Source organism: Zalophus californianus, chromosome 17, assembly GCF_009762305.2.
Source record: "Zalophus californianus isolate mZalCal1 chromosome 17, mZalCal1.pri.v2, whole genome shotgun sequence".
NCBI classification, from domain to species: Eukaryota; Metazoa; Chordata; class Mammalia; order Carnivora; family Otariidae; genus Zalophus; species Zalophus californianus.
Window position 1 is genome coordinate 45,085,601 of NC_045611.1, and position 21,783 is coordinate 45,107,383.

A 21,783-nucleotide genomic window follows, 5' to 3' on the forward strand; every position below is an offset into this window, starting at 1 on the left:
TTGCCATTCCAGCTTTCTTTTCATTTGTGTTATCATGAAATATCTTTTTCTATCCTTTTATTTTTAACCAATTATGTACTGTTGTTGGAGTGCATTTCTTGTTGGCTGCATTTAGTTGGATCTTGTGTTTTTATCCCATTTGACAATTTCTGTCTTATAATTAAGTATTTATAGAATTTATATTTAGTATGATCATTTATGTGGTTTGGGTCAAAACCATCGTCTTGTCCTATCTGTTCCCTATTCCCTTTTCCTTCTTTTCTGCCTTCTTTTGAATTGGGAGAGAGTTTCAAACTAACAATACTAATATTTTTACTATCTGAATACAGAAAAACAAGACTTCAATAGGATATGACCTACAGTTAGGCTCATTTGTTTCATCTTGCTTTCTAATTTTAGTGATTGTTTTTCCCCCACTTTGATTTAATTTTATTTTAAAATTATATAAAATATTTACTTATCTCCAAAGTCAAAACTATAGAACAAGGTGAATTCAGAGAAGGCCAGTGTTCATTCCTGTCCCTTCAGCCTATTTCTTTTCTCTGTATAGATAATAACTACCTGTACTTTTCTTCTTTTCATTTTTCTTTTAAATTATGTTTGTGTGTATGTGTTTGTATGTATACATATGTACACTTACATGTATACATGTATTTTTTACATCTCCATTCCTAACTAAAAGAGAGTATTCTGTGTACACTACACTACACCTTTTTTTCCCTCACATGTTTAATGTATCATGGAGATCATTCTTAGCAGCCTACAGACATTATTCTTACTCTGTTTTATAATTATGTTGTGTGGGTGTAAGAGTTTATTCACCTAGTCTTCTGTGAGTGGGCATTTGGGTTTTTTCCCCCCAGTATTTTGCCATTATATAATATAGCAATCAAAACAGTGTATATGGTTTTTATTTGTAGATGTTTATCTTTGGGGCAAATTTCTAGAGGTGGCCTACTTTAGTTTATTTTAATGTTTCTGATATAAATTCTACCTGAATCACAACTCTTGAGTAATAATAAAATGGGTATGTTTCCTTATTTTTCCCCTTCCCCATCTTTTTCTCCATTACCCAAGTTAAAAAAAAAAAATCTTAGAGTTTATCTTTTTATTGTTAAATATTCTTTTTTCTCAGAATTTATTGAGACTTTTTTTAACCATTGCATGTCCTTTTTTTAAATTTCACAAAGCTATTATTTCCTTGTTTTCTCATATCAAAGTAGTGCATGTTTGTTGGTATGACTTAGAAAATACAAAAAAAAAAAAAGTTGGAGAAAATAACAGTTACTCAAAAAACCTCCTTAGACTGAATCATGGTTCATATTTGGAATCTATCTTTCAAGTCTTTTTTTTTTTAACTTCTTATAGAAAAATTCAAACATGTATGAAACTAAAAAGTATAATGCTTCCCCATGTACCCTACCCATCCCTAAGCTTCAACAAATATCAATTTATAACTAAACATGTTTCATCTATAGATCCACTACTCCCTCTCCCCACCAAAAAAATGGATTATTTTGAAGTAAATTCCAGATATGTATTTCATCCACAAATATTTTAATATGTGTATCTAAAGATAAGAACTTTTTACTTATAAAACTTAGCCATGGGGCCTCTGGGTGGTTTAGTCGGCTAAATGTCTGACTCTTGGTTTCAGCTCAGGTCATGATCTTGTGGTCATGGGATTGAGCCCAGTGTCTGGCTCTGAGCTCAGTGTGGAGTCTGCTTCAGATTCGCTCTCCCTCTCCCCACTGCTCGCATGCACTCTCTCTCTCTCAAATAAATCAATCAAATCTTAAAAAAAAAAAAAATAACCACAATATCATTATTAAAAAACCCACCTTTAATATTTTCTTAATGTTATGAAATAGCAAGTCAGTGTTCACATTTCTCCCATTGTCCATAAATATTTGTTAGAATTAAGATCCAAACAGTGTCGATTTAGTGTAATAGTGTGATATATTTCTTAATCTTTCTTTCTCTTTTCTTGCAGTTTATTTGTTCCAGAAACAGTTTTCTTCAGAGTTACCTGTATTCTGGATTTTGTTGATTGTATATGTGTGGTGTCATTTTACATATTCCTGTAATTCTTCTAAACTGGTATTTAATTCTAGAGGCTTGATCAGGTTCAGGTTTTTTTGTGGTTTTGCTTGTTTGCTTTGCACTAATCTTTCATACATAATGGTGTGTGCTGTATAACATTTGGTTGTTTTCCTTTATGTGATATTAGCAGCCATTGGTTATCTTGACTTGGAATTTATTATTTTATCAGAGTTACAAAATGATTTTCTAGTTCTCTTATTTCTTATGCAATTATTAGTTGGAATACTTCTGTAAAGGGAACCATCCTTTCATCAGTGTCTTGGTTACTCTGAAGTATAGCACATGTAAAAAAAAATAGGATAAAAGCTTGCTTTTACTCATTATTTTTCAGCATCTTCCAAAGTTTATCCTAAGTTATCCTTTTAAATTATTATCATGTACTTGAAGATTTAAATATATTTGATACATTTCAGTCCATAGCAGTTACTGTTCTTATTAATACTCAGATTGTTCATCTTTGATCTGTGGGATTCTCTTTACTCCTTCTGATTTGGCTTGGATTCTGTGGCCCTGGTACTTGAAGTGGGTGAAGCCTTTTGTCTGGTACTCTGTTGGCAGTGAAATGATTCCCTACATCTGTGCTGATCCGTCTGACCCTCTCTAGGTACTGTTCCATGAGGGAACCTAGAACTGTGGGGGAGCCAGTGCTTTCTTTGGGTTAGGCTCTTTTTGTACTAAGTGATTAGTAAGTGATTAAAAGCTTGACTCTTTCATTTTGGCTTGTTGTCTTAGTTTTTCTGACAACTGATAGTTCAGCTCTTTTCAGCTCATCTTTTGACAGTTTGGTGTGGTATTCTTGACAGTTGGGTGTGGTATCAGTTTTGTCAAGGTACTTGATAGTGTTGTATATAAATCCTCTCTATCATTACTGCCATTTTTATCTACTTGTTTTGTTAGTTGCTGAGAGAAAGATGTTAAAATTTCCAAATCTGATTGTGGATTTGTCTATTTCTTCCTTTAGTTCTTTTAGTTTTTGCTTCATATATTTTGGTGCTTTGTTGTTAAATCTCTACACATTTAGGATTTCTGTGTCTTCTTGATGAATTTATCCTCTTTGTCTCTTGTACTAGTCTTTGTCTTGATCTCTGTTTTGTTTTGTATTAATAGAAGTACATAGGCTTTCTTTTGCTTAGTATTTGTATGGGTATATCTTCCTCCACCATTTTACATTCTTCTTTGTTTTTTAAGTTTTTATTTAAATTCCAGTTAGTTAACATACAGTGTATTAGTTTCAGGTGTACAATATAGTGATTCAACACTTCCATACAACACCTGATGCTCATTTTGGCAACTGCCCTCCTTAATCCCCATCACCTATTTTATCAGTCTCGCCACCCACCTCACTTCTGGTAACCATCAGTTTGTTCTTTAGAGTTAAGAGTCTCTTTCTTGGTTTGCCTCCCTCTTTTTGTTCCCCTTTGTTTGTTTTGTATCTTAAAATCCACATATGAGTGAAATCATATGGTATTTTTCTTTCTCAGACTGACTTATTTTGCTTAGGACAATACTCTCTAGCTCCATCCATGTTGTTGCAGTCTTTTTGTGGCTTAGTATTCCATTGTGTATATATACCACATCTTTATCCATTCATCAGTTGGTGGATACTTGGGCTATTTCCATAATTTGGCTGTTGTTGGTAATGCTGTTATAAAATATCAGGGTACATGTATCCCTTTGAATTAGTATTTTTGTGTTCTTTGGGTAAATACCTAGTAGTGCAATTGCAAAAGTCATAGGGTAGTTCTATTTTTAACTTTCTGAGGAACCTCCCAACTGTTTTCCAGAGTGGCTACACACTAGTTTGCATTCCCACCAACAGTGCACAAGGGTTCCCCTTTAACCACATCCTAGCCACCATCTGTTGTTTCTAGTATTGTTGATGTTAGCCATTCTGACAGGTATGAGGTGATATGTCATTGTCGTTTTGATTTGTATTTCCCTGATGATCAGTGATAATTGAGCATCTTTTCATCTGTCTGTTGTCTTATATTAACAGGTACACAGGTTTTCTTATGCTTAGTATTTGTATGGTAATCTTCCTCCACAACTTTACCTATCTGTGTCTTTATATTTAAAGTACATTTCTTGTAAAGAACATGTAGTTGAAACTTACTTTTTTTTTTTTTTGTCTTGACATTGCCTTTTAATTGGAATGGTTGGACTATTTACCTTTAAAGGGATTACCATTTAGTTTAATCCCTGCTGTGGACAGGAGCTCCCAAATATCTGTTAAGGAGTGCTTGACACATTTTACAGTTAGTTCATTTAAATTTCCTTGTGTCTTTAGCTCTGTGATGAATTTGAAGGAAACTATGATTTTTTTTATCTTATCTGAAGTATTTTTGGTTGTTAAGATGGGCACAATTATATATTGAACTTTCCACATCTGGAAGAAATAGAATTTTTAATGAAATGTTTATTGAATATCTATATCATTGATTCTTTGTAGGGGCAATGGTTCTCCCTAGAGGATGTTTTAGAAATACATCTGTGTGCTTTTGAATGTTAAAGTAACTCAGTTGAGGGTGAGGTCTTCTATCTATTGAAGGACTGAAGTGATGGATCTTGATTATAGGGTAGATGATTTTTCTATAAAGGGATAGACAGTAAATACTAAGATTTCTGGGCCAGATGGTCTCTGTTGGTTATTTGACTCTGCCACTGTAGTGTGAAAGTAGGCAAAGATAATTTATAAACAATTGAGTGTAGATGCGTTCAAATAAAGCTTTATTTACAAAAATAGTTGGTGGGCAGTAGCTTGCTAACTTCTAATCTAGATGCTCTGCAGTACACAGCAAGTAATTGTTCTATGACCTGCAAAATGAAGACCATACCTGGGGAAAAAATGTGTTTGTAATAATCTGGGTCTAGAACTTCTCACATAAAGCATTATTTTTGCATGATTTTTACAAACTGCTGAATTTATCTATTTTAATATTACTGTGTGGTTTTACTCTTAGTCTTCCAGGAATGCTTGAGAATGATTGAGAAAATACTGTACTTTTATTCAGAAATTTACTGTGACTTTTAAAGTCACAGCCCTGACAGTAACACTGCTTGTGATATTTTCCTTACCAGTATACTTGTAGAAGCCTACGTTTGTAGATAGTGAATTTCATTGAGTCTATACATACCCAAACACATCACACACACACACACACACACACACACACACACAGATACATACCTAACACATATATAGACTTTATTTCAAAATGTCAAATATAAGTAAAAGTTGTCAACAATACTTAGTTGAAGACTTCTGGGAAAGATGCCAGAGTAGGAGGACCCTAAGCTCACCTCATCTCATGGATACAAACTAGATAACACCCATATCAGTGTAAATAACCTAGAAAATGACCTGAAGACTGGCAGAACAGACTCTCCACAGCTAAATGTAAGGAATAGGTCACATTGAAGAGGGTGGGAGGGTAGGGATTCAGTTGGGAGTTAAATGGACCCACAGGACTGTCTACACAGGGAGGGATTCTGCAGGCATGTAGAGGGGAAAACAAACAGATCCCCACACCAAGCACCGCAGGCATGGGAGCCCGTACCAGGAGATGAATCCCCTTAGTATTTGGCTACCGCCCCTTCCCCTCCCTCCACTCACTCTTGTGCAGGTGTGTAATCTCTCTCTAAAATAAATAAAATCTTTTTTTTTTAAGATTTTATTTATCTATTTGACAGAGAGCGAGAGAGGGAATGTGAGCAGGGGGAGTGGGAGAAGGAGAAGCAGGCTCCCTGCTGAGTGGGGAGCCCAATGCGGGGCTCGATCCCAGGACCCTGGGATCATGACCTGAGCCAAAGGCAGACGATTAACCAACTAAGCCACCTAGGCGCCTCAATCTTTTTTGAAAAGCAGTTATCATGCAAATGGAAGTGAAAAGAACACTGGGGTAGTAATACTTAATAGGACAAAGTAGACGTTAAAACAACAAATACTGTAACAAGAGACAAAGGACACTAATGATAAAAGGAACAATCCAACAGGAATCTATACCAGTTATAAATACTTATGCACCAAACTTGGGGACACCCAAATACATAAAGCAGCTAATAACAAACATAAAGGAAAAGGAAGTAATTGATAGTAAAACAGTAATAGGAGACTTTACCATCCCACTTAAATCAATAGATCATCCAAAAGAAAATCAACAAGGAAACAGTGGCTTTGAAAGACACATTGGAACAGATGGATCAAATGATATATTCAGAACATTCCATCCTAAAACAGCAGAATACACTTCTTTTCAAGTGCACAAGGAGTATTCTCCAGAATAGATCACATACTAGGCCTGAAAACAAGTCTCAACAAATTAAAAAGATTGAAGTCATACCATACAGTTTTTCTAACCACAATGCTATTAAACTAGATATCAACCATAGGAAAAAAATCTGGAAATACCACAAATATGTGGAGATTAGATAACATGCTACTAAACAATGGATGGGTCAAGTAAGAAATCAAAGAGGAAATAAAAAAACACATGGGGACAAATGAAAATGAAAATACAATGATCCAAAATCTTTGTGATGCAGCAAAAGCTGTTCTAAGAGGGAAGTTTATAGCAATACAGGCCTAACTCAAGAAGCAAGAAAAATCTTAAATAAAAAACCTAAAGTTACAGTTAACACTAGCTAACTAACACTAACAACAGCTAGAAAAAGAACAAACAAAGTCAGTAGAAGGAAGGAAATAATAAAGATTAGAGTTCTACTCTAATAAAGAAGTAGAATAAAGATTCTACTTCTAATGAAGTAGAAACTAAAAAAATTAGTAGAACAGATCAGTGAAACTAGAAGCTGGTTCTTTGAAAAGATCAACAACACTAATAAACATTTAGACTCATCAGAAAGAAAAAAAAGAAGACTCAACAAAATCAGAAATGAAAGAGGAGAAATAACTGACACCATAGAAATACAAAGAAGTGTAAGAGAATATTATGAAAACTTATATGCCAACAAATTGGACAACCTAGAAGAAATTGAGAAATTCCTAGAAACATAAAACCTCCCAAAACTGAATCAGGAAGAAACAAAATTTGAATAGACCCAATTACTAGCAATGAAATTGAATCAGTAATCAAAAAACTCCCAACAAACAAAAGTCCAGGACCAGATGGCTTCACAGGTAAATTCTACCAAACATTTAAAGAAGAGTTAATACCTGTTCTTAAACTTCCCCAAAACACAGACGAGGAAGGAAAACTTCCAAATTCATTCTATGAGGCCAGCATTAACCCTGATACCAAAACCAGATAAAGACACCATAAAAAAAAAAAAAGAGAGAACTCCAGGCTCATATTTCTGTTCAACATAGATGTAAAATTCAACAAAATACTAGCAAACTGGATCCAACAATACATTAAAAAAATCATTCACCATGATCAAGTGGGATTTATTCCTGGGATTCAAGCATTGTTCAATATTCACAAATTAATCAGTGTCATACATCACATCAATAAGACCAAGGATAAACACTATATAATCATTTCAATAGACGCAGAAAAAGCATCTGACAAAATACAACACCCATTCATGATAAAAACCCTCAACAAAGTAGGGTTAGAGGGAACAATACTTAACATAATAAAGGCCAAACATGAAAAACCCACACCTAACATCATACTCAATGGCAAAAACTGGGAGCTTTTCCCCTGAGATCAGGGATAAGACAAGGATGTTCGCTCTCATCACTTTCATTCATCATAGTACTGGATGTCCTAGCCAAAGCAGTCAGACAACAAAAAGAAATAAAAGACATCCAAATTGGCAAGGAAGAAGTAAAACTTTCACTATTTACAGATGACATGGTATATATAGAAAACCTGGAAGACTCCACCAAAAAACTACTAGAACTGATAAATGAGTTTAGTAAAGTCACAGGATACAAAATCAATATACAGAAATCTGTTGCATTTCTCTACACTAATAATGAAGCAGCAGAAAAGGAAGAAAACAGTCCCATTTACAGTTGCACCAAAATGAATAAAATATCTAGGAAAAAACTTCACTGAGGAGGTGACAGATCTGTACTCTGAAAACTTAAAATCGTTGAAAGAAATTGAAGACAACAAAGATGGAAAGATATTCCATGCTCATGAATTGGAAGCACAGATATTGTTAAGATGTCCATACTGTCCAGAGCAATCCACAGACTTTTTAAAAAGATTTATTTATTTGAGAGAGTACATGAGCCAGAGGGGGGCAGAGAGAGAGGGAGAGAGAGAATCCTCAAGCAGACTCCCCACTGAGCATGGTGCCTGATTTGGGGCTCCACCCAGGACCTTAGATCATGACCTGAGCCAAAATCAAGAGTTGTACACTCAGTCGACTGAGCCACCCACCCAACTGGGCCACCCAGCCACCCAGCGTCCCCAATCTACAGATTTAATGCAATCCCTATCAAAATACCAACAGCATTTTTCACACAACTAGAGCAGATAATCCTCAGATTTATAAGGAACCACAAAAGACCTCCATTAGCCAAAGCAATCTTGAGAAAGAAGAACAAAGCTGGAGGTATCACAATTCTGGATTTCAATATATACTACAAAGCTGTAGTAATCTACATAGTGTGGTACTGGCAGAAAAACAGACATATCAGTGGAACAGAATTGAGGGCCCAGATATAAACCCACGATTATATGGTCAATTAGTCTTTGACAAAGGAGGCAAGAATATGCAATGGAAAAAGTCTCTTCAACAAATGGTGCTTAGAAAATTGCACAGCTGTATACAAAAGAATGAAACTGGACCACTGCCTTATATCATACACAAAAATTTAAAAATCAGTTAAGAACCTAAATGTGAGACCTGAAACCATAAAAATTACAGAAGAGAGCACAGACGATAATTACTCTGACATCAGCCATAGCAACACATTTTTAAATGTTTCCTGAGACAGGGGAAACAAAAGGCAAAATAAAATATTGAGATTACTTCAAAATAAAAAGCTTCTGCACAGCTAAGGAAACACCAAAACTAAAAGACAGTCTACTGAATGTGAGAAGATATTTGCAAATGACATCTGATAAAGGGTTAGTATCCGAAATGTATAAAGAACTTAAACTTAATTCAACAGAAAAACCGAATAGTCTGATTAAAAAATGGTCATAAGACATGAACAGACATTTCTCTGAAGACTTACAGATGGCGAACAGACACATGAAAAGATGCTCATCATCAGGGAAATGCAAATCAAAACCACACTGAGGTATCACCTCACACCTGTCAGAATGGCTAAAATCAAAAACACAAAAAACAAGTGTTGGCAAGGATGTGGAGAAAAAGGAACGCTTGTGCGCTGTTGGTGGGAATGCAAACTGGTGCAGCCACTTTGGAAAACAGTATGGAGGTTCCTTAAAAAGTTACAAATAGAACTACCCTACAATCCAGACTCTTAATCTTAGGAAACAAACTGAGGGTTGCTGGAGGGGAGGGGGGTCGGGGGTGGGGTGGCTGAGTGATGGACATTGGGGAGGGTATGTGTTGTGAGAGCTGGGTGTTGTCTTACAGACCTATACCCCTGAAACAAATAATACATTATATGTTAATTAAAAAAAAAAAAGAACTACCCTACGATCTAGCAATTGCAAAACTGGGTATTTACCCAAAGAATACCAAAACACTAATTTAAAGGGTTACATGTACTCCTATATTTATAGCAGCATTATTTACAATAGCCAGGATACTACCATATTATCCACTAATTCCACTACTGGTATTTAGCCAAAGAATATGAAAACACTAATTTGACAAGATATATGCACCACTAGGTTTATTGCAGCATTATTAATAATAGCCAAATTATGGAAACAGCCCAAGTGTCCATTGATAGATGAATGGATAAAGAAGAGGTGGTATATGTACATATTTATAAAATGGAATATTACTCAGCCATTAGGAAAGAATGAAATATTGCCATTTACAACAACATGGATGGATTTAGAGAGTATAATGCTAAATGAAATTAGAGAAGGGCAAATACCGTATGATTTCACTCATGTGGAATTTAAGAAACAAAACGAAGAAAAGAGACAAACCAAGAAAGAGGCTCTTAACTATAGAGAACAAACTGTTGGTTATTAGAGGGGAGGTGGGTGGGATTATGTGTGAAATAGGTGAAGGGGATTAAGAGTACACTTACCATGATGAGCACTGAGTAATACATAGGTTTAATCAGTATATTATACACTTGAAACTACTATAACACTGTATGTTAACTATACTGGAATTAAAATTTAAAAAGTAGAACTTAAAAAAATGCTTACCTGAATATTGTCATCTTAAAAATCTGAATTTTTGTAAATAGTTGTAAGCATAAGTGTTTAATTAGTTGTGCCTTTTAATTTGTGTAACAGTTGGTCCTTATCTCTATTTTGGGCATAATGTATATAAATGTGTCATATTATCTGTATATTTTATTTCAGAAATGATAGAGAAATTGTTGTAAATATTATCTTTTTGTATATAGAGAGCATTGAGTTTGATCAGGGTAATAACCACCACCTGTATTTCTCCCACACAGTGTCTTTTGGTGATGGGAGCAAGAGTCAGAAGAGGAGAGCAAGAAAGACAATTCTAACTTACTTATTTGGAACTTTGCAAAAATCATGGTCTCATGGTTCTGTTTTCTTCTCTCCAGCTCTGCCTTTTTCAGGCTCTGTGCTTCTCTAAGCTAGGAACCCAAAGGAGGATTGATCATTTCTTGCAGCGCTAAAAACCATGGCTCAGGTAAATTGGTGTTTTTTTGTGCTCTATTTAGTCACCTTTTCTTAAAGATTTTATTTATTTATTTGACAGAGACACAGCAAGAACAGGAACACAAGCAGGGGGAGTGGGAGAGGGAGAAGCAGGCTTCCCACTGAGCAGGGAGCCTGATGCGGGGCTCGATCCCAGGACCCTGGGATCATGACCTGAGCAAAAGGCAGACACTTAATGACTGAGCCACCCAGGCGCCCCTTTAGTCACTTTTTTACAGAGTATGTGTATGTTTGCATTCCTTATTTCTGAAATTTCCTTCCTAACTGATCCCACTCAAGAATGTGCTCCCCAGCATTTCATTCTTATAAGTGATAAGAGTCTTCCCTAAGTTTGTCTTTCTAATTTAACCTAACGTAATTATTCAAAGATACTCTGAGCATCTCTGACTAGGAGCACTGATATGACAAAAGCAGATTCCCTGATTTTATAAGTTAGAGAAGTTTGTTAAATCGCACCACACATGAGAAAACTGAACTTTTCTTTAGACCTCAGTTTCCTGGTTAGACAATATTATTAGTTTTGACTGGACTCAGTCTGCATACCTGGCAAGAGCTTATGTTTTGTGAGCTTTTAAGATTGATTAGGAACATGATTAGAGACTGAGAGAGATAAGGGATCTTCCCTGGGAATCCATAATTAACATAAAGCAATAATATAGTTAATTTTGAGAGTCAACATTATGAGTTAATCTTGTATGCATAAGTTTAGATATATCCTTTTTATCTTTTTGTTTCTTAGAACAAGGAAAAGGTATATTTATAAGTGATAAATAGTAACAAGGAAGATCATCATTCACATGCAAAAGTTGTTGAAAATTATAAACTCCCAAAAGTGAGAAATGCTTATGAGATTTTTATGTAACCTAAAATGCTCAAATATGCACACTTAGTAAGTCAGACATATTCATTATAATGGAGCTATTTTGCAGCCTATTAAAAATATATACTAAATTATTGGTGAGGAAAATGCTTATGATATATTCTGATATGATAAACTGAGATTTCAATCGATTCTTTAATTTTATACAAATCTTATAAGGTACAGATTTTATAAGAATTTGCAGAAAAACTTCCCCAGTTATTATTCTTATTTCTTAGAGAATAAGAGGAACTTGCATTTATTGAGAATGTATGATATACAAGATATAAGCATAATTAAAGAGTGAATATGAGTATTGTACAGGTTGCCTCTGTGTGCTTTTTCTTTTAATTGGGACATTGCATCTTCTTTAAGTTCCAGACTTATCTGTATAATGAAATGTTCTATATACAGGAAATATCTACAGCAACAGGAATAAAAAGGAATGTTGACACGTCAGAAGCATTTTTCTTTAGTGTCTCATTATGTCGGTGGCTTTTTGCTGTTTTCTCTGTTGCCTCCTTTGTGGAGAGCTCCCCCATCATCTCCCTTCCATTGAAAAAATATTTTCTTTATTTCCACAACTAGTATTATATTTGTTGTTTCAGAGATCAGTGATGTTCAGGGATGTTGCCATTGACTTCTCTCAGGAAGAGTGGGAATACCTGGACTCTGCTCAAAGGGATTTGTATAGAGATGTGATGTTGGAGAACTATAGTAACTTGGTGTCACTAGTAGGTAAGGAAATGTACCCCTAGTATTTAAGGATTTACCTATGGAATGGCTGCTTTCTCTGATTGTTTTTAAGTAATTAACTGAATTGCCTCTTATTATTCTCAAAAGAATGGTTTTAAATTACTGGAAATAGTAGTATTTCAGAGGGCATATATGGCTTCTCCATTCTGCAAGTATGATTATCTATCTTCTGTCTGTCTTCCTTCCTGTCTTCCGTGATAATCAAGGAGATAGATTTGAATTCTGAGACACTTGGAATATTGTCAGAAAAAACAGGCTATGCATTGTTACAATTTAGATCTGCCAAATGAGCTCAACATATTTTTTAAAAATAGATGCAGAAATGTATGGTTTTTCTGACAATAGAAGAGCTTATATTATTTATATAGTAATAGGGTAGATCAAGTCAGGTCAACACAATGCATTACAACAAATACATTCTCTTATTTGTGTTTTATAATTTAATATTACATTTTAAGAACTTTGTATTTTACATTGAATGAATGTGCCAGAACCACCTTTTATTGGAAAAGAGCTCAGGAAGAACGTGTGATTGTCTAAGAAAGTTTATTGTTTTTTTTCCTGTAGACAAGAGACAGCCTATAATCAGTTAAAACTTTAACAAGTGATTTTCCAACATAATGATCACTTTATTCTTTGGACTCTTCAAGTCCCTGGAATGTAACTGTCTCTTGCCCATTCACTCTTTCCTCTGAAGGCTTTATGAAGTTATGGTTGGTATACTGCCTTTCAGAGCCCAGGTCATGAGAAAAAAAAACTTCTGACTTGAAAAGAAAAGCAAGGGCTTTTCAGGACAATCTCTCTGAGGAATCCCACCTAATCCTTACTTCTTCCTTTTGGTCTTTTATGATAGTCCTTACCACTGCCAAAGGAGGGGCCCTTCCTTTTCTCCAGTGACAACAACCCTGTTATGTAAACTTGGGAGTCCATTCCTTTCTAGAGTTTTTGAAAATTTAGACTTATATCATTTTCTCCCTTCTTTAAAATGTACTCATTCAAGAGCCTATTCTTTGCCAAGGACTGAAGTAGGCATTGGAGAAATGATGATCTAGATAAGGTTGGTATTCTGCTACATTCTCATGGAAGAAATAAAAGTAAACAAGGAAATAAAAACATATGTGTATTTGTGTGCATATATATGTACATATATACATTTATTTAATAAATATAGTTGTAAGTAGTAATGAGGAATATGAATAAAGGTAAAGGATAAGCAAATGAACTAACTGGGGAGTATGGGTGGGCTATTTTAGATAGGTAGATTATTTTTTAAAATTTTTTTTGAGAGAGAGAGAGCATGAGTGGTGTGGGGGGAGGGACAGAGGAAGAGGGAGAGAAAGAATCTCAAGCAGACTCCCTACTGAGCGTGGAGCCTAATGTGGGGCTCAGTCTCACAACCCTGAGATCATGACCTGAGCTGAAATCAAGAGTCAGATGCTTAACCGACTGAGCCGCCCAGGGGCCCCTAGATAGGAAGATTTTCAAAAACTTCTTTAAGGAGGTAATATTTGAGCAAAGTCTTGGCTGATGTAAGGGCATGAGTCAGGCCAGTCTATGGGGGAACAGTATTCCAAGCAGATGGAATAGTAAGTGAAAGGGCTTGGGGTGGTGTTAACTTAGTAGGAACAGAAAAGCATAATTAAAGAAGAGTGAATGATAGACTAATAAGAAATAAATATAGTTAAGCAACTCCAGAAAAGGAGTCCACATTTTATTTTATTTTTTGAGGTGGTGCCCTCTGACTTCTGGCCAAAGAAAATGTACATCCTTTCTAAAGGGAAGTAAGAGGGCTTTAGAATTCTCAAAAATTAAGGTCAAGAAAGGAGGAAGGCACAAAGATCATCAAACCTACAAGGAAACAGGTCATAGGTGAGTGATAGATAATCTAAAGAAACAACAGATTACATGGCAAATGATTTCACATATTGGTATTCTTAGATATAAATGTAAAATGTTGGTGAAATGTTTAAAGAAATAAGCGAAATCACAAAAATGACAAAAAGTAAGAGATTTTCATAAAGGATCTGATTTGAAAGAGAACCAGATAGAACATTTCTAAAGGTTCTGGTTAGATCTGTTTTAAAAATAATCATTAATAGATTGATAAATTTGCATGAAAATTGTTTTCTTTATAAAAAGACATGAAGAAAGTAAAAGACATTGGTGAAGATATTTGCAATTCCTATTGACAACAGTAAAATTAATACCTAGGATATAAAAAGCTTTTATAGATTGAGAAAAAGGTAAATACTTTTTTTGAAAACTTGGGTAAAAGACATAGGCAATTCAGGAAAAGGAAATAAATAAATCAAGGAAGTGAACGACTTATGCTCTGAAAACTATAAAACATTGATGAAAGAAATTCAGGACAACACAAATGGAAGGATATTCCCTGCTCAAGGTTTGGAAAAATTAATAATTGTTAAAATGTCCACACTACCCAAAGCAAACCACAGATTCAGTGCAATACCTAACAAAATACCAATAGTATTTTTCACAGAACTAAAACAAATAATCCTAAAATTTGTATGGAACCACAAAAGACCCTGAATAGCCAACAGAATCTTGAGAAAGAACAAAGCTGGAGGTATAACAATTTCAGATTTCAAGATCTACTACAAAACTGTAGTAGACAAAACAATGTACTGGCACAAAATAGACACATAGATCAATGGAACAGAGATCCCAGAAATAAACCCATACATGTATCTACAGCAAGGACAGCAAGAATATATCCAATTGGGGAAAAGAGAGTCTTGAATAAATGGTTCTGGAAAAACTGGACAGCTACATGCAAAAGAATGAAAACTACACCACTTCTTACACCATACACAAAAATAAACTCAAAATGGGTTAAGACCTTAAGGTGAGGCCTGAAATCATAAAACTAAAAGAATAGATAGGCAGTAATCTCTTGGACATCTTACCAACGTATTTATGGATATGTCTTCTCAGGCAAGGGATGCAAAAGCAAAAATAAACTATTGGGACTACATCAAAATAAAAAGCTTTTGTACACCAAAGGAAACCCATAAACAACATGAAAAGACAACCTACTGAATGGGAGATGGTATTTACAAGTGATATATCTGATAAGGGATTAATATCACTATGATAAAAAAGAAATACAAATAACCAGTAGACATGAAAAAATGCTCACCCTCATTAGCAATCAGGAAATGCAAATTAAAACCACAGTGAGATAATTATTTCACATCCCCTGGAGGGGCAAAAACTAAGTGGTAGTACCAAGTGTTTACAACTTTTGGTGGCAGAAATTTTATATACTTCATTTTCACAATAGCCAGAAGGTGCAAATGACCCAAATGTCTGTTGACTGATGAATCAGTGAATAAAATTTGGTATAATTTTACAATGGATAATTATTTAGCAATACAGTAGCCAAAATGTGGAAATAACCCAAATGTCCACCAACTGATGAAAGGATAAATAAAATTTGGTTTATCCTTAAGATAGAATATTATTCAGCAATAAAAAGGACTACTGATACATGCTACAACATGGATTAACCCTGAAAACATGCTAACTGAAAGAAGCCAGATACAAAGACTATATATTACATGATTCCATTTTTATGAAATGTCTCCAATAGATGATCTATAGATATAGAAGGTAGATTAGTGGTTGCCAAATGCATTTGGGGTGGGAGGTGAAGGTGAATGGAGAATGAGAGCAGGGAAATTGGAAATGACTACTAATAGGTATAGGTTTTTTTTTGAGGTGATAAAAATACAAAATTAGATTGTGGTGATTGTTGCAGAATTCTGTGAGTATCCTAAAACACATTGAATTGTATACTTTAAATGAATGAACTATAGGTATGTGAATTATATTTGAAGAGATCTGTTTTTTTTTAAGTGCTCCGTACCTTACTGATGGCAATATTAATTGATATAACCACTTTGAAAAAAAAACTGTAGAAATGATGTCCAAATTTGTATGCGTAGCTGGGTTCTTTTAAAAATTCCAGATCCCTGGCCACACTCCAGATCAATTAAATAACAATCTCTGGCCTTGGGACACAAATATTATTTTATGAAGCTCCTTAGGTTGTTCAAATATTCAGACATGTTTGGTAACCACTACAATATATTATCTGAGAGTTTATTTTTTTTATTTGAAGGTTCACTCCATTTAACTGCTGTTGCCAGTATGCCTGGATTTATTTCTCCACTATTTTATGTTTTTTTGTTTACTCTTTTAATCTTCTGTGCTTCCTATTTTATTTCTTAATCAGGATGGATATAGCTTTTTGTTTTAGTTAATTCCATTTTCCCCCTTGTGTAATATGGAAGACATATACTATTTATATGCCTTTAGTGGTTATCTTTAATTTTTTATCACATATACTGTATTTCTTTTAATGTAAATGCAGTTTTGTAGTTTTTATTAATTGCAGTGATGTTTGAAAAATATACATATTTAATGAAAATTGACTATTTTATTAATTATTAAATGTATTAATTAATATGAATGCACTCATTCAATTCACATACAGTATTTGTTTGCATACTGCTTTGCAGAAGTCTTTTATTCCCAAGTTTTTATATAAATTTCAGTTAACATACAGTACAACACTAGTTTCAGTTGTAGAATTCAGTGATTCATCACCCCCATATAACACCCAGGGCTCATCACAACAAATGCCCTCCTTAATACCCATCACCTATTTAACCCATCCCCCTGCCCACCTCCCCGCCAGAAGCCATCAGCTTGTTCTATATAGTTAAGAGTCTGTTTCTTGGTTTGCTTCTTTTTTTTCCCCCACTATGTTCATTTGCTTCTTAAATTCCACATGAGTGAAATCATATGGTATTTGTCTTTCTCTGACTGACTTATTTTGCTCAGCATAATACTTTCTAGTTCCTTCCACATTATTGCAAATGGCAAGATTTCATTCTATTTGATGGCTGAGAATGTTCCACACACACACACACACACACACACCCCACACCACACCACACCACACCACATCTTCTTTATCCATTTATCAGTTGTTAGATGTTTGGGCTGTTTCTATAATTTGGCTGTTGTTGATAAAGCTGCTATAAATATTGGGTGCATGTATCCCTTTGGATCAATATTTTTGTATCTTATGGGTAAATAGTAGTGCAGTTACTGGATTGTAGGGCAATTCTATTTTTAACTTTTTGAGGAACTTCCGTAGATTTTCCCCAGTGGCTGCACCCATTTGCATTCCCACCAACAGTGCATGAGGATTCCCCTTTCTCCGCATCCTTGCCAACACCTGCTGTTGGGAAAACTGTACAGCAACATGCAGAAGAATGAAACTAGACCACTTCCTTACACCATACACAAAAATAGATTCAAAATCGATTAAAGACCTAAATGTGAGACAGGAAACCATTTAAAATCCTAGAGGAAAACATAGGCAATAACCTCTTTGACATCAGCTGTAGCAGCTTCTTAGTAGGTACGTCTCCTGAGGCAAGGGAAACAAAAGCAAGAATAAGCTGTTGGGACTATATCAGAATAAAAACCTTCTGCAGAGTGAAGGAAACAATCAACAAAACTAAAAAGCAACCTACAAATGGGAGAAGATATTTGCAAATGACATATCTGATAAGGGGTTAATATCCAAAATATATAAAGGACTTACCAAAATCAACACCCATAAAACAAATAATCCAGTTAAAAAATGGGCAAGAAGACATGAATAGACATTTTTCCAAAGAAGACATACAGATGGCTAACAGACACATGAAAAGATGCTCAACATCACTCATCATCAGGGAAATACAAATCAAACCTACAATGAGATATTACCTCACACTAGTCAGAATGGCTAAAATTAACAACACAGGAAAACAGAAGTCTTGAATAAATCATATGCCTCAGTCTCACACCTGGGATTTCACAGCTAACCAGTTGAAAAATAGAAAGGATTGTGTCTACCTTGAAATAAATTGGAAGCTGTCGTGACAGTGAATTAAGGTTCTACAAAGAGATGAGATACTGACATCTCTTATGTCACAATATCATCATTGTCACAAAATTCTTATCAGGAGCATACCATCAGTGTCTACTCTTTTTCTATACTTTTACAAATACTACATACCTGTGATTCCTGGTGAGTTTAAATATTTCAGGAGTATTTTCTGCCTGTTTTGGTCCTTTAATCATTATCATTATTGTTTGTGTCACTTAATAAATACATACTTAACAAAGGCTAAAGTTAATGTCTCCTTTGTCCCAGAACAATATAAAGGATATGTGAAGGGTCTTAGAAAGCTTTAACTTTGATTATTCTTTCCCATCTATTATGTTGTCTGGTGTTTCAATTCTGTTTTCTTTTTAACCCCCAAAATGGGCATTATTTTTGTATTATAATGACAGTGTTTGCTTGTAGATTTATTCACTTGATTATCCTTTTATTTGCACACTGTTCCTCCTCTATTATACCTTTCCCCTGAGATCATTTTGTCATGAAATACATTAGGCAAGTCCTATCGTTAGTAAATGCTCTGTTTCTACTTTTGTTGTTGCAAAGTAACCTTTATTTCACTTTCATTCCTGTTGATGACTTAACTGGATATAGAATTCTATACTGACAATTATTTTTTTCTCAGCACTCTGAAGATACTATTCCACTGTCTTCTGGCTTCTATTGTGCTCTTGAGAAGTCTGCCTTCTGTCTCATTATTATTCCTTTTGTAAGTAATCTGTATTTTCTCTCTGGCTGCTTTTAAGATTTTTTCTTAAGATTTTAATATAATTGATTATATGGTTTTATTTCTAGAACTTTGATATTTTCTTTCTCCCCTAGGTCTTACCTTTTTTTTTAGCTTCTATTTAGATCCTTTCTCATGGTTTTGACTTTATAATTTACATTTTCATATATTTCAATCATTTATATTATATATATCTTTCAACATTCAGTAATTGTAGAGAACAGGTCTAATTCTGCAGCTTCTTACATTCATGTGGGCTCCTGTGTAAATCATTTTTTTCTTCCTTTTCATTGAGAGTCTAGGCCAAGACTGAAATGTTTCTTGTCATTTCCTTTGAGGTCCCATGGATTTTACCAATGTTGGTTCATGAGATTGACTTAGTTTTCTTGAGCTCTCATTGTCTAAGTTTGTTAACTATGTAAAATGACTTGGGTGTATTTCCAAATTTTTGTATGTTCAACAATTATGTATGATTGGAATTGGGTATTCTTTAATCAGTCATTTGTATCAATGGCCTTTTAGGAGCATAGACATTGAATTCAAATTTAAAATTCTTATGTGGTTGGTTTTTTTTTTAAGATTTTATTTATTTATTTGACAGAGAGAGAGACAGTGAGAGAGGGAGCACAAGTAGGGGGAGTGGGAGAGGGAGAAGCAGGCTTCCCGCTGAGCATGGAGCCTGATGGGGGGCTCAATCCCAGGATCCTGGGATCATGACCTGAGCCGAAGGCAGCGCTTAATCGACTGAGCCACCCAGGTGCCCCCAAAAATTCTTATGTGGTTATTGATGTATTCTCAGATTTTCTTTCTTTGTGGATCATTTTTTATTAATTTCAAAAATTTCATCTAGTTTTTCTGATTTACTGTTGAGTTACGTATAGGTTTTTCTCATAAGCACTTTTCTTGATTTTGGGGATTTATGTTATTCTTTTTCCTTTTCAATGTTTTGGATTTGTGCCTAATCTGATTTTTCCCCCAACATGTCATATTTTTGTATCATTTACTTAATTTGGAAGGAATGAATGGACTTATAGCCATTTCTGTTCTTTCTAAATTCTGGTTTACTAACTTTCTCATTTTTAGCTAGCTAATTCTTGTTTTGTTTCTTCCTCTTCTTCTTGAGTTGAAATCTTAATTCTTTTGTTTTTAATTATTGTTTTCTAATAAATGCATTTAAGGCTGTAAATTTTCTGTGGATACATAAGCTGTGTATCAGGATTTCACACCAAGTTGCTCTTGTGATATTTAGTTCTAAATTTTTTTTTAAAGATTTTTTTTTATTTATTTATTTGAGACAGAGAGAATGAGAGAGAGAGAGAGAGCACATGAGAGGGGGGAGGGTCAGAGGGAGAAGCAGACTCTCCGCTGAGCAGGGAGCCCGATGTGGGACTCGATCCAGGGACTCCTGGATCATGACCTGAGCCGAAGGCAGTCGCTTAACCAACTGAGCCACCCAGGCGCCCTAGTTCTAAATTTTAAGTTTAATTTTTATTTCTTTTTATGACAAACATTATATAGAAGTATCTTAATTATTTAATTCTAGGATTGTGTTTTGTTTGTTTTTACAATTTCTAATTTTATTATAATGTAATAACATGCTATTAGTTTTATCTGTCTACCTATCTTGTTAATTAATGTTCCAGCCTTCTCAATCCATATTTCTTCTCAGTCTGTTTATATTACTCCCCTAAAAAGGAAAAGAAAAAACTATTTCCTTTTACTCACACAACACTTCTGACACCAGATGTGTGGATTTTCCCACACCAAGCAGTTTTCTCCAGTTCTTGGTAGACACCAGCAGGAGGTCCTATAATTCAACTTAATTCTGACACTAACTTTCCAGAGTTAGCACAGACTTCACTGGTTAAGGGCTCAGTCCCACAGGACTGCCTCTTGCCTCAGAGGCCAGTTGTAAGTCCCAGGTTGTCACCTGTATCTATGACTGGCTAAAAATCAGAGGTTCCCACAATACCCTCCTCAGGTTTTAATAACATGCTAGAATGGCTAAGAGAACTTAAGAGAAACATTTATCAGTTTATTACAAAATATACAACTCAGGAACAGCCAAATGGAAGAGATGCACAGGGCAAGTGTTTTTGTGCTGGTCTCAGCTTATCAGTAACCACTAATCTTGTGGCTAGACCAGCTCTTGTGGCTCTTATTATGATTGCAAGATGCCCTTTAGCAATAACCATCAGAAAACGTTGAAAAAGTAAAGGTTTATGACTTAGAGGACCTGGAAATTACACAGCAAACCCTCAACCACACAGTGATGTCATGGGTAGAGAGAGTGCACAGGCCTAGGGTTCTGCTTCTGTTGAGGTTGAGAGTGAGGGCCTAGGGTTTCTGGGCTCTTTATTGTTGAATTTAAAATAAAAGCAGGAACTTAAAGGGTGGCAAAGAGAAAACAACAAGTGGTCCAAATGGTTAGTTACTGACATCAACCAAGATCTCTAAAACAAAGGAGTCTCAGTGGAGGGAGGCAGTGTGGCTCTTTATCTGCTGTGGTTTATAAGGAGTCTTAGTGGAGGGAGGCAGCATGGCTCTTTATCTGCTGTGGCTTGCAATATGTTTGAGATAGTTA

General features: G+C 34.9%; 1 protein-coding gene across 4 annotated transcripts in view; it reads left to right on the forward strand.

Annotated features, from left to right (window-relative positions):
* The window catches only part of LOC113935567 (zinc finger protein 420), a 98,379-nt gene that overhangs the window by 61,895 nt on the left and 14,701 nt on the right, over positions 1–21,783 (forward strand). The window contains exons 3-4 of one of the 4 annotated variants that reach the window (XM_027617723.1): positions 10,754–10,842; positions 12,339–12,468. In XM_027617723.1, the coding sequence (XP_027473524.1) occupies positions 10,834–10,842; positions 12,339–12,468 (139 nt within the window). In that variant the 5' untranslated portion in view covers positions 10,754–10,833. Of the gene's footprint in view, positions 1–10,199; positions 10,205–10,753; positions 10,843–12,338; positions 12,469–18,544; positions 18,599–19,097; positions 19,182–21,783 lie in introns of those variants that run through there. The other 3 variants (XM_027617727.1, XM_035725285.1, XM_027617726.1) reach the window with 3 other exon arrangements.